This window comes from Mus musculus, chromosome 2 (assembly GCF_000001635.26).
Source record: "Mus musculus strain C57BL/6J chromosome 2, GRCm38.p6 C57BL/6J".
NCBI lineage: Eukaryota > Metazoa > Chordata > Mammalia > Rodentia > Muridae > Mus > Mus musculus.
The window spans coordinates 104134749-104158480 of NC_000068.7; the positions used below are offsets into that span (position 1 = coordinate 104134749).

General features: G+C 46.7%; 1 protein-coding gene across 6 annotated transcripts in view; it reads right to left on the reverse strand.

The window, feature by feature from the left end:
* Positions 1 to 8324: 8324 nt before the first annotated feature.
* D430041D05Rik (RIKEN cDNA D430041D05 gene) overlaps positions 8325 to 23732 on the reverse strand; it is a 268798-nt gene continuing 253390 nt past the window's right edge. For 5 of the 6 annotated variants that reach the window (XM_006499487.4, XM_006499483.3, XM_011239527.2 and 2 more), the window contains 4 exons: positions 22035 to 22132; positions 20162 to 20310; positions 18184 to 18335; positions 8325 to 14314 (listed from right to left, as the gene is read on the reverse strand). In XM_006499487.4, coding sequence (XP_006499550.1) covers positions 14033 to 14314; positions 18184 to 18335; positions 20162 to 20310; positions 22035 to 22132 — 681 coding nt within the window. In that variant the 3' untranslated portion in view covers positions 8325 to 14032. The remainder of the gene's footprint in view (positions 14315 to 18183; positions 18336 to 20161; positions 20311 to 22034; positions 22133 to 23732) is intronic. The other variant, NM_001368844.1, reaches the window with a different exon arrangement.

A 23732-nucleotide genomic window follows, 5' to 3' on the forward strand; every position in this document is an offset into this window, starting at 1 on the left:
AAATATGCCCTTTTTAGATTTGGTTTCAAGGTGAATGTCCAGTTAGCAAAGAATGAAAGTAACTATACCAGACTCATTGACTGATACTACCTGTATGGGTCTGCCCGGGCTGCTGCTGCAGAACATTGCAGAGCCAGACGTGGTGGTGCACACCCAGAATCCCAGCAGCATGAGAAGCTGAAGCAGAAGGATTACATTTTCCAGGTCAGCCTGGGTTATGGAGTTAGTTCAAGACTGGACTGGACAACTTAATAAGAGCCCACTGCAAAAAGGGAAAAGAAGCCAGGTGTGTTAGCACACACCAGTAATCTTAGCACACTGGAGAGGTGTGTTAGCACACACCAGTAATCCTAGCACCCTGGAGAGGCAGAGGCATGGGGGTTGCTATCATTTTAAGGTCAGTCTGGTACACACTGAGAGTTCTAGGTCAGCTAGGGCTATATAGTGATTCTGTCCCTCCAAACCCCAAACAAGTGAAAAGAGTCATATCTCATTCATATTTACCACCCCTACCTACCAGTAAGATGTGTTCAGACCCTTGCTTATATACACACCAGGCAGCATACATCTGTGATGAGCCCGGGCCACCTCAAAGCCTTGCATCTCAGTTAATTTATTGATAAGTTGTTCCAAACTATTCTTTTTGTTCCCTTTAGCCCATATCTACCAACAAAGATGGAGAATGTTTTCATGAATAAATAACACACTACCAGGTCTGGGTTCCAAAGCAAGGATGGGCAGGGATCCTCTCAATTGCAGGACTCTACTGTAAACCACATGGAGTATTACGGTTTGGGTATGAAACATCCTCTCAGGATGCCCATTCACAGACGTCTTGAGTCCTCCATACCAGTAATGCTTAAAAGTAAGTTTGGGGGAAGTGACAGGGTCATGAGGTCCCTGTCTTCATCAGTAAGTTAACCACTGATAGACTTAAAGTCTGAATAGACTATTTAAGAAGGGTGCAGACCTGTGCAAGGCGAGGACTGGTTGGAGGAGGTAGGGACTGGGGGTGTGTGCCTTTGAGGGATAGTTTTCTCTGACCCTTTTCTGCTCATCCTACTCATTCTGTCTACCACGAGGCAAGCTGTTCAACCCTCCCTGAGGTTCATGGTGATAGAACCAGCTAACCATGGGCTGAAGCCCCTGGAACCCAGAGCCAAAAAAAAAAAAAAAAAAAAAAAAGAAATCTTTCCTCTTGTAAGGGATGATGTCAGAGATTCATCACAGAAGCAAAACCAAACCTTACACATTGCCCCTGAGCAGATAATGTAGGAAGCCCAGGCATGTTCTCAAGAGGATCTTATTTCCCACTGGCTCACCACGTGACATTGAGGCTGTGACCCATGCTGTTTGAACAAAGCAGACTGTGCCTGATGACTGTGCCCAACCTGTTGATATAGCAAAGCCAGCTGTTCCATGAGGTTGCTGGAGTGCCCTGGGGAGTTGAGTACACAGAAGAATTCTCCCAGAGTGATGGGAGGCATCACCACAAGCAGAATGTAGGGCCCTGGAGAGAGCTGCATCGGATCCCTCTCTCCCCACACTGATGAGTGGTAGAAGGCTTTCCTTCCTCAGCACCGTTACCTCTCCCCAGGGTCCTTAGCTTCCTCTCTGCTTGGCTGGCTTATGGGTCACCTGGGTTCTTGGACAAAAGACATATCCACAGAGGATAGGTCAGTAGCGCTGAGTACAGGAGTCTTTGCTAGGTGACCCATGGGTGACATACCAGCTCTGGCAAAATAAAGAGATCCACATTATCGGGAATATTCTTGGAAGAACTTTGTGAGTTACAGTGACCACCATGCTCGCAAAATGCCAGGCTGTAAGCTTCGCATTCTGTCTCCCCCTCCACAGTGTCCTCTTCTGGAGAAAGCTTCTCAATGAAGTGAAGACTCAGAGACAGGACATACGTTGCCCAAAGTCACACAGCTACAATGCAGTAAAGGCGGAATTCAAACCTCCATCTGGAAGGTCCCAGATCTTGATGTGGGTGCAATGGTTCAGGTCTGGAATGTTCTCCACAGACAGCGTGTTAACAGCAGAGGAGACTTTAAGAGGTGGGTTAGTGGTTTTAGATCATTAGGGACATTTCAGAAAAGGGATCTTTCCTGTTTGTTTCACTTCTAGCCATGAGCTGAATAGCTTGGTTCCACCACAGGGGCCCTGCCATGTTGCTCTGCCTCACCACACGCCAAGGCAATAGGATCAATTGATGCATAACACTGAACCTCTGAAGCCAAAATTCAAAATAAACTTTTCCTCCTTTTAAGTCGATTACATTAGGTATTTTGGTACAGTAACAGAAAACTGAATTGCACAGTAGGGATCCACTTCATGTATGACCATTGGCCACAAAATAGATTCAGAGCCAGAGTGAAATAGTTTTTAGGCCCCAAACTGAAAAGATTTCCGTGGCTTATCACCTCATGTGTGATTTTTAAATCAAAATAATACTAAGCTCTAAAAATAAGTAGGAAGAATATCAGTAATGGTGTCTCCTTCCCTCGCCACCCCGAGTACTGACATTGACTTCTGTCCAGATACTGAGTTATATGAAAGGCCTCGCCATCCTTCCCAACCTCTCCACTCCACTTCATGTCCTCTCGTTCTATTTATTTATTATTTGTTTATATTTATGTGTATGTGTGTGTCTCTCTGTGTGTGCCACATACCTGTAGGTAGCTACCAAGGCCAGAAGAGGGTGTTGGATCCTCTGGAGCCAGAGTTACAGGCAGTCATGAACCACCTTCTGTGGGTGCTGGGAACTTTCACTGTGTCCTCTGCCAGGGCAGCAAGCACTGTTAACTGAAGTACTCCCTGTCTAGCCCAACTCCCTCTCATTTGACACACCAGGCTTTCCGAAGCTCCCTCTCCACTTAAGCAATTTCATATCTACAAGGGTCCTATACTTGTGGTGTCTTTGGAATAGAAAGCTGAGTAATATTCCACCCAGACCCCTTCCAACTTAGAGCCAACTCTATGTCTTCCTTTGCCTTTTAAGGTTTATTTTTAATTTTATGAGTGTTTACCTGAGAACCACGAGCGTGACTGGCATCCCCAGAGGTCAGCAGAGGGCATTGGCTTGCTGGGATTGGAGTTACAGACAGCTGTGAGGAACCAAAACCAGGGTCTCTGGAAGAGCAACCAGAGTTTTAGCCCCTGAATCAATCTCTCTCTCTCTCTCTCTCTCTCCCTCTCTCTCCTTTCTTTTTCTCCTTCCTTCCTTCCTTCCTTCCTTCCTTCCTTCCTTCCTTCCTCCCTCCCTCCCTCCCTCCCTCCCTCCCCCCCCTCCCTCCCTCCCTCCCTCCCTCCCTCCCTCCCTCCCTCCTTCCTTCTTTTCTTCCTTTTCTTCCTTCAAGACAGGGTTACATTGTGTAGCCCTGGCTGTCCTGGCTGTTACTTTGTAGACCAGGCTGGCCTGGAACTCACAGACTTCTGCCTACTTCTGCCTACTTTTGCCTACTTCTGCTGGGATTAAAGGCATGTGCCACCACTGCTTGGCTGGATTCTATCATTTTCAAAACAGCAAGCAACATCAGTTCATGCAATAGCCATGCCTAATACTCTGAGGATTTTATAAATGCTTGTTAAAATATTTTCCTTTGGAGACTGGAGAAATATGCAGAGAAGAAAAGCTGTAAGCACAAATCTCTGCTGACACTTCGGAAGGAAAATTACCATTGAGAGGATATGCTTTATTTCATATGTAAATTTTCCAAGAAGAAAACAAACACAATTTCCAGAAAGCTAAACAGACTAATGTGATAAAGAATGGTCTCACCACCAAGATCTAGCGGCTCACCTGCTTAGATGTGCTGCACAGAGTATATATTTCAGAGGCTGATTAAAAACCCAAACCCACATGACACCGTTACTCTTCTCTTGCTGTGAAGAGACACCATGACCAGGGCAACTTGTATAAGGAAGCATTCAATTGGGGGCTTGCTTACAGTTCAGAGGGTTAGTCCACGACCATCATGGAAGGGAGAATGGAGGCAGGTAGGCAGGCTGGCAGGCAGGCATGATGCTGGAGCAGTAACTAAGAGCTCACATCTGATTTGCAACTTGTAGATAGAAGAGGGAGACACTGGACCTGGATGGGTTTTTGAAACCTCAAAACACCTCCTCCAATAAGGCCACACCTCCTCCAACAAAGCCACACCTCCTCCAACAAGGCCACACCTCCTAATCCTTTCCAAACAGTTCCACTAGCTGAAGACCACGTGTTTAAATATATGAACCTATGGGGGCCATTCTCATTCCAACCACTACACCATACAATAATAGTTAATAAACGTTGATTGACACACCATTAATATGGATACTTTAAAGTAGTAACTGCGTGTTGTGGCTTCATTCATGAATTCTATGGTTCCTGAAGTCTTGATGTAGACTGTGTAGGACAGTAAGATGCTTATCTCTGTCCTCATTTTACTAAGTGGTGACTGCTCTGAAATTTGCTTTTGTATATTCTTGGCAGTTTGGCAATTTGTTCTCTCTCCATGGAGAGGGGGTGCCCTTCTGCTGTCTTCCCCTCATTGGCTAAAGGTAACTTAGAGGGAGAAGTGTGTAATACCATCAGATGACACTACAGTGCTAAAAGTCCAGTTCCAAATGTAAGTGTCTGCAGAAAGAAGTAGATTTTGATTTTGATTTGACTTTCTTTCATGGAGTAGAAAAGTGGCAAGCCCTTTTTATGATGGGCTTTGTGTCTCCAGGGCCAATCTTCCTGGACCATGAATTCTGTGACAGGCAGATGTTGTGACCCCCCCCTTCCCCATGGAACCCTTGTCACCTAGGCATCAGTGTCTGATGTGGTGCTCAGGAAATGTTTGCTCAACTGAGGGAGAACTAGCTGTCTGGCCACAGGAAAGATGCCTGCTGGAGAATTTTAGTTTAAGTAAAAATATTAATAATCAGTGTGTGTGTGTGTGTGTGTGTGTATGAACACAGCCAGACATAAACAGCCCTCATGGAAAGTCAGCCCTGTAACCCTCCTCTTGGGTTAACCTTGGGTTAACCTCTGCTCAGTTGTCGCCCTTGGTTTCTGCTGTTAGCTACTGGTTCTGCTTCACTAAAACCCATTCTAAAAGAGTCACCAAGAAGATCAATTTGGAATCTACCAGTGTGAGAGACAAAACCTTAAAGAGACAGAAACGTTAGTTCCTGCCGCAGACCTTCTGTGTCCCTGTGTCTGCGTGGAACGGGGTCTCTCGACGCGGGTGGGCAAAGCGTGGATGAATGACAGACAGACACACACGCAGGAGAGTTTGTGTGGAATCTGAATGTAATTTTTCAAATCGAACATCAGACTTTTTATGCAGAAGACAACAAGGTAGTTGGGTGACATACCCACAAGGTACAAATGAGGTAACCGGATGCTTAATGACTCTTACACAGAACAGAGGAAATGAAAACGCAAAGACTGGCAGGAACTGGGCAATAAAATAACTGAGACAGAGTCAGCCCTATCTAAGGTCAGCTATAGTCTTAGAAGCCAGGTGTGAGAACTTTTCACTCCTAGGGCAAGGGCTTTCACACCCAAGTCATGGTTCTAACTAGGGAGTTCCGTTCTAGCTAACCATCTCATGAATAATGCAATACTCTAAAACCACAGCTGGATCTACTTCCTAAACCATTGTAAATTCCTGTATATAGGTGTAACTCAGCTATAATTCTAAATATCTATTCTGGTTTCTCCTACGGTCAGAAACTTCTTTCTTCCTTAGTGATGGTAAATTCCTGTGAAGGGCAGTGACCTAACTTTTACTCAAAGAGATAGTGTAATACCAGGGGCAATACTGAATTCCAAGCCCAAGGTCTTGCTAAGGACGAACTAGGACTGTTGGAACACTGGCGGACGGCTTTAGCTATGTCAGAATTCAATCTTAAAAGGCACTTATGATAGGAAAATAAATGAAAGAGAGCACGTGGATCCATACACTAGACTAACGCGGGAATGGAACGCGGGAATGAAAAATTACTGTATGGGTAGGGAGCGCTAGACTCCAGGAGGAGAGCTTCCTTGAAACTCTTTTGCCTCATGAGTGACTTTTAAGCCTCTCGGCTTGTCCAGTTGACTCGACCAGAGAGCGTAGCAAGTTCCCAAGTCCCCTAGATGTCAACATATAAGACAACGTGGGCACCCTGGCAGAGTTCAGACTCAAGACAAGTCTTGAAACTATCTAAGCCCTTCCTCTGGAAGCCACAAACTTGATTTACACAATGGACATCCCCCCAAGAGCTTAAAACCAGCCCCCCACTTCCTCTTCTTGAATCCCTGCAAGTTGTGGCAGGGTCTAAGAAATATAGTTCAGCATCCAGTTGCTGGAAGACCCTGGGTTTCAGAGTCAGCTGTTTCTAAAAGTCCTGTTAGCAAAGCATCTGGGTATTACCATCACAGGTAGGCATCACACAGCCTCAAGGGAAATAGCTTCTACAGACCCTATGTGTCTTCTGAAGGCTCAGCCCCAGGGCTGAAGCACTAGGTTATGCACTAGGTTATGAAGAGAAGAAGGGGTGTAAGGAAGCTCTTCCTATATGTTCATCAAAGACCCTTCAGAGTCCAGAGGCTTGGAGGACAGGGTGGCAATAAAACTGTCACCCTAACCAAACTTTATTTCCATTCCAGTGAGTCACATGGTCTCACTGCCACAAAATTTGGCTATATGCCTGTGTATATGTTAACATATGTTGACAGAACAAAATGCCCAGCAGTGCAAACCAGTTTCGACCACAACCTCTCCTTCATATAGTCATGGGGCGACGCAGAGCCTTGCTTCCTACTCTCTTGGTCTCTTTGGGATGCTGTAACCCCAAACCATAAGCTGGGTGGCTGATAGATGGCAGGAATTTAGTTCTTGTAGCTGATCTGAGAAGTCTAAGATCAGAGAACCTACAGGTTGGGCATCTGCCTAAGGCTTGCTTCCTGACTGATGGTGAAAGGGCTGAGGGAGTTCCCTGGGGCCTCTCTATCTAGGAGGACCTCTGGACATAGTTACGTCCAATGGTTCAACCTCCAAATCCCCCTGCATCGGGGATCAGGTGCTAAGATGAACATGAGACATGGGAACATGAACACTTTTGGTGTCTAGCGTCTACTAACATCAGTGAACATTTTGCAGATAGTTGCAGGAGGAGGTACGGCATTGTGGGTGAGCACTGAAATTTTATAGTTGGTTCTACTTCTAAATCCGCTGACATACATGATGGGCTAGACTCATGTTCTTGTTGCCATCCCTCCCCCACTGTGATGGACTGTCTCTCTCTGGAACTGTGAGCCAGAATAAACCCTTTCTCCTCGAAGGTCGTTTGGGTTGCACATATTTTTTATGACAGCAACAGAAATGAAGCCAATACACTGCATTTTGGAATAAGTTTGTTGTCCTTGCTCTACCAGGAGAATTTGGGCGTACATTTGCCTTCTCCAGCTCAGAGACTGTCTCCCAATGCTTCCGAGCAGATGTAGCACCATCACTTGATCAAAAACGCTCCTTGAGTCTCTGGGAAGTTTTTGTAAGGACCTGTAAGGATTTCAGCAAGTTGTGGGTGGGGCAGTGAAAAGCAGCTGGGTGATGCTGCCAAGTTGGACTGACAAAGGTCAGGGTCGATTTGCTTGTCTGTTGTGTCACAAGAACCAAGCTTCCTTCTCTCTGCTCTCTCTATTCTCCATGTTTCTCCCTACTCGTTTCCTGCTTTCTTAGAGCTTCGCTTGGAATTAGCCCATCTCGGCTCATCTGGATCTTGACCATTCGGTTTGGACATGTGCTGCTAACAGACTGTGCCTTGGTATTTTCTAGTGGAAGGATATGGTTGGCTTTGTTCATGCACCGAGTCACATTCTAGGAGCTGGTCCACCTATGTGTCTGTAGGCCCTGTCTTGTAGTCAACCAAAAGGCAAAGGGCAGAGCAGGCAAGATCCCCCCCCCCCCCAATCTCTGTGTAGGGCTCACACAAGGCAGGCTTTATGGCTTGATTATTGGAAGCCAATCTCCCAAGATCATTGCTGTTGGGACTCATCAGGACCCCTTGACCTTAATGGAACTCCATTCTGTTCTAAGAAAACACACCCTAACAGACACTGGCTTTTGTCAGGAGCACCGATTGTGTCTGAGTTTATGTATGGGGACCACACAAAAGGGCAGTATTTATTTCTTGCCCATGATCCTATGCCTAAGCAGGCATGGCTTCTGAGATCACACGGGGGACTTCGAGGTCTGTCACTGCTCTGTAGTGAATCTCCAGTAGGCACTGTTGTGGGGATGGGTTGTAAAGAGATTCCATTACACCATCTGGAGGAGACGGAATGAGAAACAGGCAGGTTTTGGGGGGTATGAAAGCCTTTGTCATTTTATTTTACAATAAAAAAATTCTAACAGCATATGAACACTCTGTTCCCGGCAGAGGCAAAGGACATACAAAGTTAATTAGAAAGCAAAGCAACGGAGTAACGACAGCTACAGTCAAAGCTTCCACTCGGTACTTTGCCCAGTGCATCTAAAGTGGTTTGAGAGAATCACAGTCTGGGCTTTTCCCACCCAGAGTCAAAGCACGCGTGGAAACACAGACCCCCCAAACCCCAGGCGACAAACAGCGATAACAGCAACTCCATGGGGGCTGACTTTCGTGGGCAATTACAAACTGCAGAATTCCTTTATTCTTCCTTGATAACAAGTTGTGTCATTGAACACACAGCAACACAAATTAATTCAGTGGCTAGCAGGAGCTGGATCCAACTGAACTGTCAAAGGGAAGGTTTTCATAGTCAACCATTCCAGTACACTTTTCAAACCATGTTCAGTCACATTATACACACCCTCCTCGTGGAGATAGGAAGTACAGGTGTTAGTATTTCCATTTTACCTCAGAGGAGTCACGGACCAGCCAGAGTGAGTCACTCCAGTCCTAGAATGTTTCCACCTCTCGGAGTCTCCAGCCCAGCCACACTCCTCTGGTTCTGTTTGGTACATTTCCTTTCCCTTTCTCTCCTTAATTTATGTGAGGGTGGAGGCGAGTTTAGACCCAAAGAAGAGATGAAGGAGTGCAAGGTGAGGCCACGGTTAATTTATGTAAAGTACATTGGATGGCCTCCTTCCATAATTTACAAGAGTCCGAGCAAGCCAGCGGACGAAACAATTAGTTTCTAGATTTATCATAGGATGTTCTATACGTATAACATCTAAATCAAAATGGGCTTGACCTCTGAGGACAAAGTCTACCTTCTCAAAATTTTCCTCTTCTTGAAACCTACAGAACCAAGCAACTCAGTATCTTCTAAGAGAATTTGTTTCAGATACAATTATATTTCTTAATACCCCTTTTCAGTATATTTCAGTACTACGTTTCAGTATTTCCGGCCACCTAGATTCTGTAACAGTTCGCCTAAGCAATCAGGAGCCCTTTCTGTTCTCAGAACGTGTCACTTCTAGCCGGAAGCTCAGAGCCACTGCGACGTCATTTTCACTTGAAACCGATTTTGTCTCAGAGAGACTCTATGGAGAGGCTCGTCAGTTTTCTCATCCATGCAAATGTGTGGCCGGGAGCCACATTAATAGCACCCGAGCTAAGATCATGCAATTCAATTTACAAGTATTTATTGTCTGCTGAGCATGGCATCGGGTTAACTGGGCCTTGGTCAGAGATCTCTTCTGCAGCCCAGCAGCAGTAACTAGGTTGGGTAGGGGTGGGGAGGGTCTGGGGGGCAGTCTGGCCAGTCTACCAGACGACCAGGTGTGTGCACTCTCACCTCACGTACAAGTGGGAGGTGCCTTTTCCTCATACGGAGGGCGGTATCAAGAGGACTGCCCTCTGAGTGCAGGCTGACAGGTGGTATCTTAGGGATACTTATGGTCAGTTCCAATCTGTGGCAGGTTCCTTTAAGGAGTCCGGCCGATCATGATCCTTCCTTGGGGTACCAACCCTCAACTAGAGCCCCTGCCAAACGGGTCAATCCAGGAACCATGCTTATATGACAGAACCCTGCCTCTTTGCTTACAGCTGACTGGATGGGCACCTGCCCTGAGCGTGGCTTATCCACCACAGGCAGGTATGAACTGGACCAATCAGGTTCTCAAACGTTTGTGTAAGGAAGCTCAAAGATGCTAGTTCAAGAGTAGTCTGCACTGGGAAGGAAAGGTGTGGTGTGAGTTCTGAGGTTGGTATTTGGTTCCATATGCATTAGTGGGGACGCTGGATGGCCCAGGCAAGCGAGGGGGTGGTGGAACACATGTGCTGAGAGAGACAGATGGGAGCTGCAGAGGAGAGAGTGGGAGAGAGAGAAAGAGAGAGAGAGAGAGAGAGAGAGAGAGAGAGAGAGAGAGAGAGAGGTGGGCTGGCTGATGTCTCCTTTGCCCTTTGTCCCAGTCTCTTCCAGTCAGTCCCTGAGCTGGAGCCAGGCTGGACAGGTTTTTGGTCCTTGAGACTAGAACACCTTTGAGGGTGGTCACAAGCTAAACTGTACATCACACCTTAGGGAGTCTTGGACTGTACTTTGTAAGGGAAGTCCAAACTCTAAGATTGGGCTTAAGCCCAAACCTTTTTCTTGAACTTGAAAATTTCCATTACATTCATTATTCATTGAACTTTTGAATACTTGTGTACTCTGTGGGGAAAAATGGGGCTCATTTATATGAAATCAATAGTTTTTGATCTATTTCAAGTTTTGCCTGGCAGGGAAACATTGCTTTTACTTAGATATAAGAATCGTCACGCCCCTCCAGTCTACCATCCCCCACAGAAGGATTTCTTCTGAATCACAGATCTTACCATTTTCTTTCTTGTATTAAGATTATTCAGAAATTGCATGTTACTTTTTTTGTTTCTCTGTCTGTCTGTCTGTCTGTCTGTTGCTCTTCTCCTGGGCTTTTAAAATAATGAGTGCACAGCATTATCTTTCATGGGACAGTGAACTGCTTCGAACCCTTCCGGAGGTGATGTCCCCCCATTCCATAGCTCACAGTTACCGTCCTGATTCTGCACAACCTCAGATCTCAGGTACCAGGCCACACAGGAGGCCTTTATGTCCCCACCCTACTGGATCACCTGATGCAGTGACAGAATGTCAGAGCATCCCTGCTTGCCTTTTTAATCCACGGTGCTGAATTGAGTAAGTTACCCCCATAAGCTTCACTGGCAACTAAGGACATAGTTTCTTTAGTGGAACTCTCTGGAAACAACCAAATTGATCATCTTCTCTTCCTCTTCCTCTTCTTCCTCCTCCTCCTTCTTGGCAAGAGTATTATGGAATCTCACAGAAACCCTACCTATTTTTTTTTTTTTAAAGTTCTGGGCACAATTAAAGAAATGTGTCCCCAACAAGTGTACAGGCAGCGTGGTGAAATGGAGAGCAGGCTGGGGCATGAGTCAGCAGGCTGGGACATGAGTCAGCAGGCTGGAGCATGAGTCAGCAGGCTGGGGCTCCACCCTCCACTTGTCTGGAGTTTGGCTTCCTCCTTGCAAACCACTGAGATCCTCAATGGCTTCTGTGACTGTCTGGAAGGTCATGATGATCTGAGCTCACTGCTGCCTCCTCTGGGCTCCCTTGGGACCTCATCTCATTTTTTATATCAAATGATTTTAACCATCTGAACTTCTCAGAGTCTCCTATCTGGGGACCTATCACCTCTATACCATTAGGAGACTCTTTAGGGAAAGAACAACATCTTAGTCCCAGGAGACTTTAATCATGGTAGAAAAACATGAGCATAGCAATGTTTTCATTAATTTAAGCTTTTCTTTGCATAGACTTCTGGAACCCATGGTGTCTAGCTGAAAAGGGCAGCTGATTTACCAGGCTCTATTTTAATTGTCCCGATGAACTAAACATTTCATGGGTTCTGCCAAGACTCCAGCAAGCGGCAGCTTCATCTTCCTAGAAATCTGGAGCTACACCACTGTTAACTCTGGATTCATGATCTTTCTGGAAGTTACTGGAGCCCAAAGCTTAGACACTGTCTTTTTGAAGCATACAGTCTAGAAACTTCTTTCTCACATTCCAAGCATTTGCCAAGTCCACAAAGTCCCAAGTTGATACGCCGCATGGATGGAAAGCTGATATTATTGATAAAGTGGAGCGATGTAGCTGGCGATATCAGTCTTACACCATTTGCATGAAAAGGCTGAGTTTCTTTGGCTCTTTGCTCATTCATGTGCATCAAATGCCCGTGTGGCTAGGTTTAGGCATCGTATTAGTCTGTCAGTAAAATCTTGCACTGGCCACAGTGTTCTGCAAGCTGATTTCGGATTTGGACTACAACTGGCCATTGGTAGAAATATACCATATATACACATGGAAATTACAAAAATACATTTTATTTATAGCTGATTTCTTATTAAGTAACAAAAGACTAAGACTATGAAAGATCAACCAGCATACTAAAAGGGCGCTCGCTACCTAACATCATCCCCACAAGAGACTTGTCTGGGGATTCCACAACATTATCATCTCTGAACATTCCAGAAAGGACAGTTTGCCATAGGGAAATAAAAACAGCTTCTTGGGAAAGTTCTGTGCTTTGACAGTTTGAATCTCCCATTCTAATCAGTTCCAATCCTACTCTCCTCTCTCTTCCTTCAGTAAAGACCAAAGAAACTCATGAAGACAATGCATAGATGGGTTAGGAGGGACACGGGGACAGCAGAAGCAAGATGGGTCATGGGTGAAGGTGGGGTAGGACCATATTCCCCAATACACACCAAATTGTCCCACTGACACCATACATGGCTCCCAAAGCTAGGGTGGAAACTTAGGTTTTCCTTTTCTTCTGGCACCCCAAATCAGTTTTATTTGTACAAGAGGGATCATCTGTGGCTGGTACCCCAGAGCTACAAGGCAGTGTTTCCACCCAGGACTCTGCAGGCTGATGCTCCATACCAGGACATCCCTGCTGTCTCAGCAAATTTCCTCCTGTGTCCATCCACTATGGAGAACTGGTGAACTCCACAGACTTTTAAGAAAGATGCCTTAATTTCACATAAGATTTCCTACATTCAGAGGTTTCTACAAACAGAGGCTGCAGCTTGGGATGACTGTGGCTCCACCTTTCCCACTTCTAATGGAATCAGTCATGGTCTGCTTCAAATCACTCAGCAATGCATGCTGAATGGCACTGTGTAGGAGATAGATCTTGTTAAAGTTGATGCATCTATTGTTCCCTCTGGTTGGCCAGGTTCTCAAGCCATCCTCAATATGGACAAAGCAAAACCTCCACAAACAACCGCTTCTCTTTTGTAGACTCCCAAGCCTCTTAGCACCGATTGTCTTTCATTTGGATACTGATTTGCAGGAGACTCTATTTCCAAAATGACAACACCTCTTAAACAGCCTGTCAACCCAAGTCTGCCATTCTGGCTCATTGCCTCTTTTTCTTGGCCTTTAATTAACAGGTGGGGGAGAAAAGGAGTCAGGACTATTTATAGGCACAGCCATTGGAACTGATTTCCATCCAATTCATTTGACTTTGAACATGAACCTTTAAAAGCAAAGAGAATCAAGTTTCTTGGCTTGAGAGTCAGTATCTCCCTTACAGACTAGAGGTGATTTTTTTTTTTAAAGCAATCATGGTCATGGCTCAATGCAAGAGTACAGTCTGGTGGTTAATCACACTCCTGTGTTGCCTTTAACACAGAAAGAGAACATGCAGAGGTCACTGAAGACAGAGCAGCATTCTCTCCCTTCTGGTGATTTATGAAAATGGGACGTTGGACAGGAACCTGCAGGCTAGCTAGTGCCTCTCTCGACTAGGGCTCCTTGGGGACTTTCCACCCACAGTCCAGACATTCAGCCCAACAGAATATCAAGCTCAGGGTCCCTGTTAGGGGCTTGTTGACCCACAATGGGCTGCAGAAGTCAGACTCCAGTTGTTCACAAGTTTCCTGCTTTCCTGCAGCCCTGCTGTTGGCTCCTAGAATCCGAGGGTGAGAAAGACCATGTCTATTGTTATTTATTATCCAGAGCCTCCACACATTAGGGGAGAGGAGCCTGTTGGCTGCCTCACAGCCTTCAAGTGCAGAGCCCCTCAGAGTTGAGGCTTTAGACCTGGAACTCAAACATGTCTGTCTGCTTCTTGGCCAACTTGGCTACTTCCTCTCGGATAGCCTTCACGAGGGCTGCAGTGGAGATGTTGGTCAACGGAGTGTCCGGAGGCTCATTTTCGGTCAGGCTTTGCTGTGAGGCAGCTGCAGAGGGGACAGGGGCCTGCTCTAGGCTGGGATGAAGGTTGGCTGGCTGGCTATACTGGCGAGGGAGCCTGGAGGGGGAGCTCTGTTGATAACGTGACCTGGGGTAGGCCTCGATGTACCCAGGAAGAGGGACCTGCACAAGAGGTTGGGAGAGAGAAGGCACTCAGGTTAGGAGGAAGCTCAAGGCATAAGATACACTCAATACCAGAAGCAGGAGGTGACGGAAGTCAATAAAAGAGGTTTAGAGGGGAACTGTAATCATGGGCTATCGTGCAGCTATAACCATCCAAACCTGGAGTCAGGTTCTTTAGCAAACAGCTAGTAGCCTTGGATCCAATAAGTATGCTGTCTGGATAAATTAAATAGATGTCTTTCAACTTAGCTGAAAACATTAATAATGTATTGGAGCTCATAGTCGAATAACCCTGGCTTTCTTTTTAGCTTAAGCACCACTGAGTAATCAGAACTGTTGCAATTTTTACTAACAACAATGGCTAATATCCACAGAGCCCTAATGGTTTTCACATAGTATCTCATTTAATTCTGCAAGCAGCAGTCTACTGGTAGGTGTCATTATCCATATCTCATAGGTGAGAACAATGAAGCAAAGGACACGACCATCTAAGGAAACAACCACTAAGCCACCAAGACATGCTCTGTACAGGTGTACCTGACTCCAAGCACAGAGAATTAATTTGTGCACTATAGTGTTTTCAATATGGGTACACTATCACATTCTTGAAAAAAAAATAAAGTCCGTTCATTGAAAGTGAAGACACATCATTCTTTACTTAACTATATAGAAGTCTCTAAGAGTAAGGCAGATGAAAGGCTTCAAACCCAGAAGTGTCTTGCCCACAGAAACAGTACCATATATGGAATTCTGTTTGGTCCACAAAGACCTTTATATCCCCAGATGCTGGCTGGAAGGCTGGAGAACTGAGCATGGAGGATGCAGTGGGGCATACAGTGCCCAGTGCAGTGGGGCAGGCACAGAAAATGTGCAGGGACAACATTTCCAGGCTCAAGAGATTGGATAGGAAGGCCAGACAGGTGGAAGAACAAGAGCAAAGAGGAACAGAGGGGTAAGCTGGGTGAATTGTGTTCCCAAAGCATCCTGTCTAAAAGCAACTGAATGCTCGTCCACCGTATACCCATTGTGTTGGACACACTTGTGAGGAGTAAAGGCTGAGCCTCTGTAGTGGACCCGACGCCCGCTCAGGCATCATGTGCATCGTGTGCACAGGCCCACTCTCCGTGCATAATGCTGGCCTTGGTGGTTCCTCCAGCCCTGTCTCCTGACTTCTGGGATTACAGACATGCACCACCACACCTGGCCTCCTTCTCCATTAACACACATGTTCATCTGGGGCCATTGGGGAGGAGGGAGCAGGATAGCTGACTAAATCTCTTCAGGCTACCGTAACAAAGTATCACTGGCTAGGGAGCCGATGTAGAACAGACAGTTATTTCTTATACTCATGAAGGCCGGGGACTCCAGTGTCTGGTGAAAGGCTCCTTTCTTAACTCCCGCCTTTTCCTGTCACCCACATGACTGAAGCAGCAGGGCAGCTGTGTGGAGGCTCCTTCTATAAGAACATTAATCCTATTCGCAAGTGTGCACAGGCCCACCCTCACAAACCAACCACTTCCCCAAGACCTATCTACTAAAGCCATTACTGTACCATTGCGGAATTTGGAACAAGAATCAGGTAGAGGGATACAAACATTCAGACATTTGGGATGGGAGGGCGTACATGGCAGGATTGTGGCTACTCTGATGGTCCCTCGAGAGGGTAGGATTCTGAGACCATGGGCTGGTAACCCTTCATGGGTTTCAGCAGAGGAGAAGCCAATTTCAGCAAGGTCTGGGTGGATCTGGCAGAAACGGGCTCTGGGTTGCATCAGTGGTCCAAGTGAGGCCAGGAGGACCCACTCAAAGGAAGTAATTGGATTGATGCCTTAAGTTTGAGTTTGGGGTTTAAATTTCATCACAGGATGAAATAAAAAGGGAGGTGAGTGGGTCAAAAAGCTGCTATTATCTCTACCCACAAGGACTGGAAGGCTTCCCCTGTACTATGGAGGAAGCCCAGATTTGGACTGTCTTGTTTATCCAGCCACAAGAGCTAAGAATATATGAGTAACAGGAGCTGACCAAGAACCAAGGTCAGAATACAGGAAGCCTTTAAGGTCACGGCTCAAGTTTCCATTCTTTCTGAGAATTTCCCAGCCTGACACCAGCCAAGTGTTTCCATGCAGTTTCTCTGGTGTGGCGGACATTCCTCCTGGGGCCATCACCACCTGTCTCAGGCCATCAGTGTTGTGAAGGCAGGCTCCTTCCACCCCCACTTTCTCTCTGTCTGTCCCATGCTAACAATTCTGCCTAGTATAATTCTCCTAGAGCCTGGAGTTCTGGGCACAGTTAGGAAATCTCTGAAGGATGGCCAGTAGGTGCCAATGTGTTAGGAGGAAGAGGCTACATTTCACATGTAGCTAATGGCATGAACCAAAGTAGAGTAGAGAGAGTCAATACACAACCCCCTCTGTGACATCAAGCCTTCATGCTAGTGGCTAGAATCAGCAAGGGGCAGCCCAACTGAGGGTGTGTGTGTCTCAGGAACAGAGGAGATGAGGAAATAGACTCTTTGTAGGCTAGCACCATTATGCTGTGCTGGCCAGACTCCAGGGCAGCAAATACTACTCCTTGACAGACATCACCAATCGATCACACATAAGCTCCTGATAAGTCTTTGTTGTGAATCTGAATGTAAACTACACTTCACAAACTCACATATTTGAATTTGTTCTTCATCTAGTGGTGATGTTTGGGAAGGTTCTGAAATCTTTTAGAAGTGGGAGGAAGAACAGTGCACATTCATTTCAGAAGTCTGCAATGTGGCATGTATTTTTATATTTTAGAAGCCAAAGTTGTAAGCTTTGGTCAATAGGAAGGTTTATACACATAGGATCACCACTGATGTTGTTGCTGAAACTTAGTGTAACTTGCTGCTGCAGGGTATGGTGACCACAGGGCTTTGGACAAAGATATTGCCGGAGTCCAGTGTCAAGGTGTTTCCTAATGCTAGGAATTTATTCCAAAGGCAGAGACCAATGCTGAAAGTGACCAAAGCATGCAGGGAATGTCAGGTTCAGCTGGGCAGTAGCCTTCCCACTCTATATCAGGTGAGCTTACTTAGGGACCAGACAATCCACTAAGGACATCTGCTTTTTTATTTATTTATATTTTTTTGCATTAGCATGTCTGGTAACGCCAAAGGCAGTTATCACATTCCTATATGGATTGAAGGGAATTCCTGTGTCACATTTCTGTGTGGACTGAAGTGAGACAGCAAATGACCAGGACAAACAAAGCATTGGGTAGAAGTCAGGAGGAAGTCTTGGATCTACCATACAGTGGTTTTAGGGTTCGTGAGGCTTCATTGGCTGACATTTGATCCAAACTTTTATAGAATGTGACAACCGAAAGAAACAAGTTGATATACACTTCAGAGTGTTCGAAAAATATGAATTATAACTCTGGTCCTCGCTCTTTTCTAGATGTGTGGCCTTAGACATCATCATGTGACTAAGCCTCAGTTTCTTTATCTGCAAAATGGGAGAAGTCATGAGACTCATAAAACTCACTTGATCAAATTGTTGTGAAGATTAAATATGACAGTTTAATGAAACGTCTAGCATGGAGTCTGGCACATTCACACACACAGAAACTAAACAGATGGTAGTTATTACTATAAAACTTACTTGGTTAAAGCCACCCTGCGAAGAAGAGGTTGAATGTGTGCTAGAAGAAAAGCTGCAGATTCCTCCATCCGAGGTCACATGCCTTACCACGCTACCTCCTTTAAAACTACTCACTTCATCCACCAGCATGGTGAGAGGGTCCTGAGAGAACCAGACACTGGTCTTTGTCTTTCATCTCACTTTCTCCCAGAGGTGTGCCTAACAAGGGGAGTTTTATGAGAGCATCAGCAAGGGTCTCACCGAATCAGCCCACTGGCTCGGGAGCTCATTCTCTCCTGCATAGGACATCCAAGCCTGGCTCCTGTAGGATGAGGGTGGTGTTGGGATGAAGTAGCCGGTGAAGCCGGGTCTGTTGGCAGCTGGGATGGCAAACACCGCTGGCACCGTGTTACCTGCACAGAGGAAGTGGGTGGGAGATCAGGAGAAGCTGGACTCTGGATCTAGACTCGGACCCAGCCAGAGCCTAATAAACTCCATTTCACAGACTACCTGGCTGCCTGGTGGGACCAAAGTCTCAGTGAATCAGGCCTGACATGAGATGCATGCTCTGGGCTATAATTTCGAAGCCGCTCCATATAAGGCAGAGGTGACTCAGGTCATAGGGACTCCATCTAATGTAGAGCAGAGTCCTGGCTACAGGGGCTGAGATTCTAGATAATGCATCGGCAAGGAGGGTAGCTGAGGTGGAGGATACCTGGCTTTCCTTACTGGAGCTCTTCCAAGGTTACCGTGACTGCCAAGGGGAGCAGGTGGCTCTCTACTCAGGGTATTTGGTATAGGGGCCAAGTGGGGCTAAGGTCCAGGCTGTGTTCTCTTTGTAGGGAGTAGGTTTGCATCCACCTTTTTTCCACTTCATGAGATGCTTCATGGTATTAACGGTGCCTCCCCTTTCCCACCCTCTCATCCCCTAAGAGGAAGTCGAGAGTCCAGCTGGCACCCTTCCCACTGAGCCTGCATGGGCTCTAGCTCAGGAGTCTGGAAACCTAGGTAGGATTCTGACACTGGTCCAGGCTAGGGGATGCAAGGGAACATGTCATTGTGGAAGAAGTAGGGGGCCTCATTCAGGCCCCATCACCTGCCTAGTCAATATGGCAGGCATCATGTGTTGTGGCTGAGACCAGCTTTCTAGGTTTTGAAGGTCTGACTCCTTCTATAGAGCCCCTGTCCACTCCCTCACCTTATCCCAATAGCCTTGACCTTGTCCAGGGGAGAGCACACCTTGGTGCAGTACTTTCTTCCTGGGAGAACTTATGGTGTTAAAGATTCAACAAAAGCAATCAAAAGAAATGGATCTCACCAGAGGAATTTCTGGAAACCATGGTTTACTAAGTATTGGCAACCAGTGCTGGCAGGTTTAGCCGTGAGGGTATGGCATGAATACAATAAAAATTCAACCAGGTCACGTACAAACTAGGACATGTGCAAGCCTCCAATTCCATTTTGGCATTGTCTGGCAGTGAAAAAACAAAAACAAAAACACCAAAAAAAAAAAACCCTGGAAATGACCCTTCTGTCCATCAAAAGGATGGGCTGTGGCAGATCATGTCACAGGGCACCAACATGGACGTGGAAATGAGTGGCTAACTGTGCTTATATAGCCTTCTGGAGAAGCCCTGCAAACTTGTTGAATCAGAAAAAAAAAAGGTGCAGAAAGAAGTATGTAGCATATGATTTGTGAGAATTTAAAATGCATATAGCACCAGCATGTACCTTTGCACAGGGCACATAGCATAGCATAGATCTAAAACTTAAGAGTCGGAGGACAATGGTCACCTTGGGGAAGGATGGCTATGTGTGTGTGCTGTGAAGGTAAAATAAACAGAAACCTGAAATACAATGACATAGTGACACTACTTTGACTTTAGCATAACTAGGAATTTTGCCTAGTTTCAGCCTTCTCTCTCTCTCCCCCCCTCCCCTTCCCTCTTCCCTCTTTCTCTCTCACTCCCCCCCCCCCGCCCCCGTCCATCCGTTCCTCCGTCCCTCCATCCCTCCGTCCCTCCGTCCCTCCCTCCCTCCATCCCTTCCTTCCTTCCTTCCTTCCTTCCTTCCTTCCTTCCTTCCTTCCTTTCTTTCAAAGTAAAAATCAGTGTCTCCTTTGGTTGATGCCAGTGAGGTCAGAGGACGCCGACGTGCAGTGGCTCTGGTTCCTGAGGGCGGCAGTTTGTACGGACTGGGAGAATTCAGCACAGAGAAAGGAACTTTCTCTCTGGCTCACCTGAGTAATTTAAAGCCGACTGATCCAACTGCGTCACGGACACGGGACCTCTGGACACCTGGGCAAATGAGGCACTGTCATGCAACTGGGTGGGCTCAGGTCCCGTGGACTCCGCCATCCGGGTCTTGCTGCCAATGTCTGAGGTGGACCTGGGCAGGGCGGAGAGGCTGTGTGAGCATGGGTGGAGGGGCCATGTGAGCATGCCTTGGGCATTGAACAGTCACATTGCACTTAGAAGTAGCCTGAAGCCTTCTAGCCCCATCCTCATGAGGTCCTGAGTCCAATTTGCCTCATTTAGCAAAAGGACCACTGGTGGTGTCAGAATGGCTGGAGGCTTGGAGACCTGCAGTAGTAGGGTTGAGTGTTTTTTTTTTTTTTTTTTCCTCCTGTTTGAGGTTAGTTCTCTAAGGATGGTTCTGGGTAGTAGAATATTTAATTTCCATGTAATGGCAGAAAGGCAATTTGTTTTGGGTATTAGCTGGGAATGGTAGACCTAGGAGTGATGACATCAGCAGGAGCCAATGAGATGGACAGCTTTCGCTCTAAAGTGTATTCCTGGTCTAATGCTCTGGGAAGGGGAGTGACATCCTCGTGTTGGTGAGGATGGCGGATGATGCAGGAGGTGGGGGTGGGGGATTGGAAGAAGAAATGGATAGATGGATGACAGCTATCAGACACCTGCCACAAAGGACCTCTGATCTGGAACTAACAGGAGTAGCTCAGCCCCGTCCACCTCCACCCCAGCCCCATGCTTCCTTAGAGGGGCCAGGGAGATCTGACAGCACCGTTGGGTGGGATAGCCAGTGTGGGTGTCTTCATTTCTCATCCCCCTCCCCTGCATGTTTGCTCCCACAGTCCTGTTTCAGAAGACCCCTTCTCAGGGAAGCTCCCAGATCTTGCCCTGCACGCACCGCTGAGAGCCCTTCCTGAGAAAACCTACAGAGTTTACAGATAAGGGGTTAAATCAGGGGCCCAAGAGGCAAGGCAATCTGCATGGAGTCACACTGCAGACCTTTGGCAGATCAGCTTCTTACCACCCACCAGGTTGCCACTGGCCTCAAGGGGTGATGACAAGCCAGCTTGACCCTGAACCATCAGAGCTGAAAACAAAATCTCTTTCTAGGGAAGCTCACTTATTAAAAAACAAAACAAAACAAAAGAAAAACAAAACAAAACTTCGCAAAGTCCACGCCTGTGGCCCATAGATTGGCTGATGAGTATGTTGGGTAGGTTGTAGGTCAGGGCCAGGACAGTGACCTACGCATTCCCCAGGATAGGGTCATCCTCTCCCTGGGCATCAGAATTCCTTCCCCAGAGCTCCTGGGTTTTCTATTTCTTGTCCCACTTCATTAAAGCTGTGTGCTGGCTGTATCAGTAAAAACCAGAGAAGACTTAGCAAATGCCCAGAACTGAGTTGCATGAGTTCAACCTTTCTCTCTGTAAAGTCAAGTCTGGGAGTGGGTGCCCAGACCTATTCCCTCACCCGGAGACACTGCCCTATGAGCAACAAAGGGAATTGTGGGTATGCAAACACTGCAGGAAGAAGCCACACCTACTATTTTCATATCTTCAAGGCCCATCTTCAATGGGCAATCAAGGTACAGGGCAATCAACCTCCAGTGTTTTTGACTGTGGGATCTCTCAGGGACTGTCTATTTAGAAAGACATGCAAATTGCTCAGTGTGCTGTGGTCTCTACTTGCTTCATGATTCTTCTATGTTTCATTCACACGGAACCACCTTGAAGAGGGGCAGGGACCAATAAACTCATTTGAGTTTACTGGTGCAGCATGCACGGGACTCAACAGACCTGGGGAGGGGTAGTCAAATATTTTACACATATCTCAAACAAAGCCAAGAAAGGAATATGTTACCTCCTGAGGGAAGCCACGGCCACAGGGCCTGTTCGAGGTGGAACTGGGGGCGGGGGAGAGCCCATGACCATCTCAGGAAGCTGGGAGAACCTGTAGGCCTGTGAAGAGACAAGCAAATTAGAGAGAGTTGATAAAACCCAATTCACTCAGCACATGGCTTCTTCTTTAAGGAGGAAGTACACTTCCAATGGCCAAACGTTCCTCTTTCCTCATAGGAGTTCCCTAGATCTTCCTTCAGGCAATCCCCGGTCTTATCACATACAGTCTTACCAATCATGGCTGATTTGCAGGGACTACTGCAGTCCCAGAGCCCCACAGCAGCCTTAGAACACACCCTCCTTAGGACACAACACAAAACACAGGGTTGTCCCGGGCTGCTTCCCCGTACTGCAGGAGTTTTTCCTGGTTCTGGTTCTGCCCAGACCTCCTTCCTTTACACTGCTCATTCTGTCCCACACTCCCGTAGAAGCCTCTTTGATCTGTCGAAGGAAATAACTACTCTCTGGCTAAATTATATGGCTGCTTGCTTATTTATTATCTGCCACCAGCTAGACTGTAATCTGAGGTTTTAAGGGCAAGATTCTGTTGTCAGTAATTCCATGCCTGGACTAGTGCCCGATACATACAAGAAGATCAATAAATGATAGAGTGAAAGAAGAGAGAATGGCTCATTGGAGGTGGCTTCCTTTGTCATGGAACACAGGCTTAATGTGGGGAAGGAATGGATTTGGGGGCAGGCGGATCTGGGGAAGGGACTTTACACTCCCAGGTGAGTCCGGTGACTTCTGTGGACTTCAGTGTCCCCTTTTGAAACAGAGACATTGATGCTGTACTGAGGGCTACTGAGAAGATGGGCATGGACATTTGCTCGCACAGACTCTGCAACGCACAAAGGTACCTTTCCCAGATAAGGGATGGGCACTATCACCAAAGCAAGGACTTTAATCCACATGTGAGGGTCTAAAAGCAGGACAGACAGGATCAGAGAGGGTCAGGAAAAGGCTTACTGTAGTGAGAGAAAAATCTAGAGAGGCTCTTGGTGTAGACAAAACTCAAATTATCTTTTTAGGGCAGCGTGCTTGCCAGCCGGACTCTCACAGAACATGAAGCCAGATCTGTAAACCTCAAAGCTTTGGGATAAAATGCTGCAGCCAGGGTAGAGCATAAACAGGATTCCTTGAGCTGAAAGAGGTCTCCCACCTGTCTCCAGCACTACAAGCAAATGGCCTACCCACGTAATAGCAGTGAGGCCTTAGAGAAAACACACTTTTTAAATGCACCGTGAAAATTGTGAGCTGTAAGGGAAATCTCTGAGGACAACCCTGGCATCCTCCCTCCCTTGCATCTCAGCAAACTAAAACAAAACTGTGAGCTGACATGAGATGTGGAAACAGCAAGCAGGAAGCAAATGCAAAAGATGGGGCTGCCAAGAGACAAACTGGGCAGCCCAAGTCCGATTATGAGATCAGGCCTCTGCACCGGGCAAGTGGAGGCAGCTGTGCCTGGCAGGCCTTGGCTTCTCCTTGGGAGCAGAACTGGTGAAGTTCCAAGGAATAGATGGAAACACCTGGAAATTCTCTTTGGAGTGGAGTTTCCCCAAAGTAGGCTCACAGGATTAGCACAATTAAAAATTAAATACGAACTTGTACTACAATCTGGAGCTTATGAAGTATACCAGAAGGGTAGAATGAAAGTCAG